This window comes from Octopus bimaculoides, chromosome 2, assembly GCF_046866305.1.
Source record: "Octopus bimaculoides isolate indiv1 chromosome 2, ASM4686630v1, whole genome shotgun sequence".
Taxonomy (NCBI): domain Eukaryota; kingdom Metazoa; phylum Mollusca; class Cephalopoda; order Octopoda; family Octopodidae; genus Octopus; species Octopus bimaculoides.
Genome location: NC_142929.1, coordinates 149,403,932 through 149,411,431, shown reverse-complemented (window position 1 = coordinate 149,411,431; position 7,500 = coordinate 149,403,932). Strand labels below are relative to the sequence as shown.

Below are 7,500 nucleotides of genomic sequence, written 5' to 3'. Positions count from 1 at the left end.
TCTCTGTCTGTCTGTCTGTCTCTCTCTCTCTCTGTCTTTCTAACTACATATGTGTATGCGTGCGTATGTAGTGTTATATATATATATATATATATATGGGGGGGGGTATGAGTATATACATACATATATATGTGTGTCTGTGTGTATATGTATATATATATATATTTATGTAAATATATGTGTGTGTGTGTGTGTGTGTGTGTGATGAGAGTGAGCAAGGCTTTTGCTCAGAATACTTGCAATTTTAAGGGAGAAAACCGAGAGATGCATATAAGCGGAAGCACCACAACATTATGTGAATGTATGTGTGCATGTTTAAAAAGAGCAATAATAACTGTTCTGTATATTTTAAAGATTTTTTTATTATTAACATTGTCGTATGTACATCGGTAATTGTTCTGGTTCTTCACAATCTAAGTTCAGATTTTGCCGAGATCAACTTTGCCTTTAAAACTTTTCAGTGTTATTAAAATAAAGTAACAGACAAGTATTAGGTTCGCGGTAATTGAATCTCTTTTATTTCTTACCTTGCACCTGTATTAAGACCAATTCGAGAGGACAGAATTGTAACTGCTTAGTGGCATTTCGTCCGTTTACGTTCTGAGTTCAAATTCATCCGACGTCGTCTTAGCATTTTATCTTAGCATTTTATCCTTTCGGGTTCAATAAAATATGTACCATTTGAGCATTGAGATCGATGTAATCGTGTTACCACCTCCCCCGAAATCGCTGGTTGTGTGCCAAAATTTGGAATTATTATTATTATTATTATTTTTACTGTTATTATTGTTGTTGTTTTTGTTGTTATTATTATTTGAAAGGTGGGTGAAAGTTGCGAAAATGGCAAGAGTGGATGGTACCTCTCTAAGTGTAGAACGATGAGTCGGAGAGAAGAAATTGGAGAGGATCATAACTCGTAGGGTTTCAGGGAAATCTTGGACAGTAGGGGCTCCTCGATCATCCTTAGAGGCCTTCCTGTATCAGGGGGGGGGCACACCCCTATCATCCCCGCCTTTTTCTTTTACCTTTGTATGCTATGCTTATCTCCCTTCTTTTCCAGTGTATATCGTGCATACATTTTATTTAATAATTTTATTATTATATGTAAACACCCACACTTTATGTCTGTCTCTGTATTGTCCCTCTCATCCTTCGCCCTTGTGGAAAATAAATGAAATGTATTGTGTTTAGGCTCTCCTCCGTCTGTATGTGCATACATAAACGTTTGTCTGTTTGACTCTGTGTGTGTTTGTGCCGCTGTTTTTGTGTGTGTTTGTGCCTCTGTGTATGTGTGTGTGTGTGTGTGTACACACACACATATATAATGCTTGTTGCTCATTCCCACTGTCTAACCATTGGTATATTTTTTCCAGAACTCGATGGCCTACTATGCGGGTGATTATAGCCACGGTTTCCAAGAAGTTTCGGTGAGTAGGATTATATTTTTAAGTCCCTGTTACTGAATTCATAAAGAACGATAATGCTTGATCCTATCTTTGGATGGCAGATTGGTGATACGTCATTGCAACTTCTATAACAGGAAAGAGTAGGGAAACAGTTGAAATGGGCTAAAAGGACGTTTGGGAGAATAATAGATCAAAGCTTCATTATTAAGCTCTACAGCTGTTTCAACGGCATAAGTACAAGCGTCAACATATTGTATTGATTATTATGAAGTTAGTACTAATTAATGTATATAACTTACATGTGCATACATAATTTGAGATGCATAAAAACATTTCATCGCGAACTAAGTTTGCAATACGAAAATCGTAACAATGCTGCTATTATAAAACACATAGAAAAAGCTATACATACATACATACATACACACACACATATAGTTATGTGTATAACTGTTTGTATTCACACATATTAATCGATATTTATACATACGCACACATAGTCGGTCATAAACATATACACAGATACATTATACATAAAACAATAAGTATATACAGATACACCTATATATGTGTAAGTATGTTTATATATATGTGTGTATTTGCGTGTGTGTGTATGTATATGTGTATGTATACTTACCCACAAATATATACATATGTATATAGAGATAGAGAGAGAGAAGGGACGAAAGAGAGGGGGAGAGTGAAAGAAAATAATAGCTGTAATAAAGTAAAAGAGGACACTTTGAAAAAAAGGAAATAGAGACATAGAGCAACATTTTTTTATGACCAGCTAAAGAAAATTCAATAAAGAAAATGTCATAGTGGAGCTAAACGTTTTTAAATGATTTGGAGTGTTAGAACTATGTTACATGTATCCATATAGTGAAATGATTATAGATTCACAGATAGACACAGACATGCATACAAACACAAATACTATATATATATATATATATATATATATATATATATATATATAGGAAATGTCTATACAGAAATTTGCACATGTTTAAAATTAAGAAGAAATTTATTCTGATATAGATAAATATAGCCTCAATAAATTTAAGAAATTCTTAAATAAATGAAAATGAAATAATAGCTTTAAAACTTTAAAAGGTTAGACTGAAATAATTAATTAAAATGAATATTTCAAATGATACAAGATAAGCTCAAGGATTAATTATACAGAGAGAATATAAAATTGTGACTTAAGCAAATTATCGTATACCAAAAGATATTCTATATACGAATTTTTTTTATTAGAACTGCTCATATCTAAGTTTTATCTGTTTTTTTTTTCATATCTTGATTAGTAAGACTTTTCGTTTGTTATAATCCTTTATCTGTCAATGTTTAGGTGCTTCAGTCATTGGTCTGCGGCCATGCTGGGGCAACACCTTAAATGGTTTAGGCGAATAAATCTCCCTCATTACTTATTTTTTAAAGTCTGGTTGTTATTCTAGCGTTCTATTTTGCCGAACCACCAAGTTACAGGGACGTAAACAAATACCAAATGTCAAACGTTGGATATACATATATAGGTATATATATATATATATACATATATATGTGTGTATGTATGTGTATATATCTTTCTTGCCTTTCAGTCTTTGGACAGCGGCCATACTGGTGCACCGACGTGAAGGGTTTTGTCGAACGAATCTTTATTTTCATTTCAATTATATTAATAAAAATAATAAAAGAAAGTCGATGAAGAATATGAGAAATAAGATTTCAATTAGTGCTAATTCAAGTAGAAATTTAGCTGACCCCAGATAACGTATTTGTATGCAATTGTAGAATAACAGAAATTTGCCCTTTAAAAAAGATTTTGGCGGCGTAAAAATGTACTGTAAAGGTATTGTTACAAATGAGTTTATTCGCATTGTCAATCATACTCTAATGGAAAAATAAAAACAAATATTCAGCTTCTCTTGTTGAATATATTAGTTAAAATAGAAGAGGCAGATTAGCTTGGAGTGGTTTATTTTAAAATATGCTGAGCGGTATATAGGAGACCGCTGAGATAGTTTTTAAGTACTCGTGAAGTAGTGAAAATAATAAAGTTTGTTCTAAGTTCGTTAATCATTAAGGAACATGTAAATGGGATGAAGTACAAGAATTGGAAATATGTGGCGTTTTCTAATTAAGCGCAGGCGTGAGTGTGTGATTAGGAAGCGTACTTCCTAATCATGTGACCCGTTAAGCCCAACTGCGGCGTGACACCTTGGGCAAGTGTCTTCTACCATGGCTCGGGGCTGTCCAAAACCTTGTGCATGGATTTGATAGATCGAAAGCTCATCATATACATACATGCATATATATATATATATATATATATATATATATATATATATATGTGTGTGTGTATGTAGAAATACATGCACACATACATGCATACATACATAGTCTCAAACGTAGGACAATGTTTATAATATATCCTGAACAGGATATAAGGATTATCTTGCGTTTGAGAGTTTAGAAAAAAATTACTTCTTTAATTTTCTTAGACATCTCAACGCTTCTAAAGCAAATTTCGTTTGTTTACTTTCATCGTAATTTGAATCTAAATGACATACATACAATACAATACAATACATACATACATACATACATTACTACTACTACTATCATCATCATCATCATCAAATACCCTAAGATTTTAGCATATGGTGTTTTGATACCGGTATAATAGACGTTAAGTGTGGTGCAGAAATACAATAGAATTTGGCAGTTGGAAAATACATTTATACAACAGGTGTGCTTACTTGTAGGGTAATAGCCATACTTCGTAATAGTTTTACCTGTATTTCACATACCAAATATTGTCATATTATTATTAGTTGAAGTACTACATGCATCTTATGTACTTTAGATAATAAATTCATATTACTTTGTAATCTATAAACGTTATCCCATCATTGATTTTGTCCTTAATAACTCTATAAATATTAGTGTTATTAGCATATCGATAAATTCTTTTAAATATTATCATAATTATTATTATAGCTATTGTTATTAGCAGCACTACTCGATGAAAATTGTTTCATTTTTATACTTAGAAGCATCATATGCCATATTAATCGCCATTTATCGTACTAATCGAAAAAGAATTTTTTTTATTTATTAATAGAGAGTTTACTATTCGCAGCATTTGCTTTTCAAGTATAATTTTTTTGAGATAATTAAGACATGCATTATTAGATATAGTAATTGGAGATTCTTCAGAATTCTTGATACTATAATTAGAAGTTACATTAGTATTGTTAGAAAAGTTAATGTGGTTAATTATTATTTTGAATTTGGTATTACATGTATATTTTCTCATCATATACACTTCTCATTCCCACATTTTCATAATAAAATGCATTATGAGTAAAGTAATTCCATTAAGCGAAAGGTTTGTAACCACATGTGAATCATTGGCGATTTTTGTGCCTCCGTCTTCCTTTTCTATTGGACTTGCCTTTGTCTCCTGTTTCTGAAGAATAGATTTGCTCGAAAGAAGAGGTTTGCTCGAAACGTAAAACCATCTTTCTTTTCTTCCTTGAGCGCCTGCTAATACTTTACATGTACCAGGTCCTTGCATTATCTTCTTTTTTTGTGTTTGTACTTCGTTTCATGGATTTACTATATATATATATATATATATATATATATATATATATATTTTTACTGGTATCAGTCATTTGACTTCGACCATGCTGGAGCACCGCCTTTAGTTGAACAAATCAATCCTACGACTTATTCTTTGGAAGTCTATACTTACTCTATCGGTCTTTTTTGCCGAGCCGCTAAGTTACGGGGGCGTAAACACACCAATATATATATATATATATATATATATATATTATTATATGTATTTATTTTCTCTTAGTTAATAATTAACGCCGACAAAATAAATTGGTTAATAGATACCAGGGTAGCAAAGATCACAAAACGACTGTAGTGTAACTCCTGTTTATGAGGTAGAAACTCCCTGTTATTTTGGGTAGTTGAGTAAATATAAAAATTTAATAAATAGAGTAATATGCATATGCTAAATGAATTCTTTTATTTCCGACATATGTTTCGAAGATTACAAATGGTTACTTCCAAAGGAATAAGTGATGTTGATAAAGATGTAATCTTCTCTTCAGGGAAATACATAGGATCCAGCTTAACCGTAAGACATTTTAACCGAATTCGGTTGAAACAGGCTGCGACCGTTTTTAGGGTTTGCCTGATCAATGCTGAGTCATTTAACTTTGTCACTTTATCACTTAACTCACACTCACCCCATCGATCCCTTCCCTGTCTGTTTATATACCTATGCATAAGGCATATCATTGTCACTTTATGTTCTACTTGTGTATTAAATAACACTCCCTTTTAATGTGGTATACACACACACAAACACATATACATACATAAATGCATACATGTACGCACATATATATATATACATATATATATACTAGCTGTTGGACCCGGCCTTGTTCGTTATTTCCGTGTTGATATTAAACACACCTCTGACCTTGTATTCAAATCTTCTACGTTTCCCGTTCCAACTATTACCCATTAACATGTTAAATCTGGTTCGGCAGGGATTTTACCGGGTTAACGCTTTCGACATACTCCTACATACTGAACCGTCTGAAATGCAGTCAAACTTTTGGGTGTACATCGACCCGTTGAGAGTGATGTTTGTTTATTTCTCTCCCCCTAATGCCACCCTCTGTACAAAATTGATCAGCGTGTCCAATTTCAGCAAAATCCGAAGAAAAGTGTTAAGGTTATGTCATAAAATAGAATACATGTGACCATTTACATGAAAGTATCCCATTGACTTTTAAATACCAATACATTATATGAATAATCGATGTTTCATATGTCGAAGTGTTTAATTTTACTCACGGGTTAATTTTCTTCAAAATCAGTTCATTACTTTATTGTGAGTAAATTTTGAAGATTTCTGCCTTTCATCAGTTTAATTTAGATTATACAACATGACTCCCACCCATAAACTTTACCTAAATGTCAAATTTCCTCAAAATCAGATGAATTCTGCAAAAGTTGCGCCATAAAATATTAATCCTAAGGGTAATTGCATACAAAAAGCCTATTGATTTCTTAAAATCCCCCGCTCATGCGCAGTTATCAATTTTTTGTCAACTCTTTATTCTGGCATCAACTAATGGACATGAACTGTAATCATGTGTAAAATTTCTACAAAATTGTTAAGAATGTCTCTAAGGAAATTCTTATTTGCATTTGTGCCCTTTTCAATCCCTTTTGAATTAAATAAGCACCTTTACCGTCTCTCCCACCACAAAATTTACCTATATCTCAAATTGCATTAAAATCAGATAAAAAATATAAAAGTTACGGCCCAAAATAAAATCTATGGGTATTTGCACGCAAAAAGCCTACTGCTTTCATAAAACCACTGCTCAGGCGCAATTATCGACTTTTTGTCAACGCATACTGACATCAACTCACTCTTATGAGCCTCGCTCACTCATCGATTTTCATCAAAATCTGACAAAAATGCAAAAGCTGCAGGAAAAAATAACATCGTTATGGGAATTTCCATTCAAACGCCCAATTGAGCTCACAAAAATCGATGCCAGCTGAGCATTATCGAGTTTTCGAAAACTTTCGGTCTCATTTGAACTTCAGGACATGATCTACCAATGTATCAAAAATCATTAAAATCGGTTGGACGGTGTGGGAGGAGTTAGAGTAACAACAAACACACACACACAGACAGACAGATACCATTATACATTTATGTATATAGATTTATACACACACACACACACACACACACACACACACACACACACACATGTATATACACGTATATACATATATATATATGTACACATACATATATACATATATATATATATTTACATATATGTATATATATATATATATATATATATATATATACCTACATACATATATTATTAAATAATTGTTTACCTCTTATTTTTTTACGCATTCTTGCCACTTGATATTATTATTATTATTATTATTATTATTATTATTATTATTATCTATACTATTATAGGAAGGGCTATTACTATAAGCAAAGTCACACGTTATG

The 7,500-nt window shown here is 32.2% G+C and overlaps 1 protein-coding gene across 15 annotated transcripts in view; it reads left to right on the top strand.

Annotated features, from left to right (window-relative positions):
• LOC106874941 (transcription factor Sp9) overlaps positions 1 to 7,500 on the top strand; it is a 358,324-nt gene that overhangs the window by 269,039 nt on the left and 81,785 nt on the right. For all 15 annotated transcript variants that reach the window (XM_089347900.1, XM_089347902.1, XM_089347899.1 and 12 more), the window contains one exon: positions 1,374 to 1,427. In XM_089347900.1, coding sequence (XP_089204026.1) covers positions 1,374 to 1,427 — 54 coding nt within the window. The remainder of the gene's footprint in view (positions 1 to 1,373; positions 1,428 to 7,500) is intronic.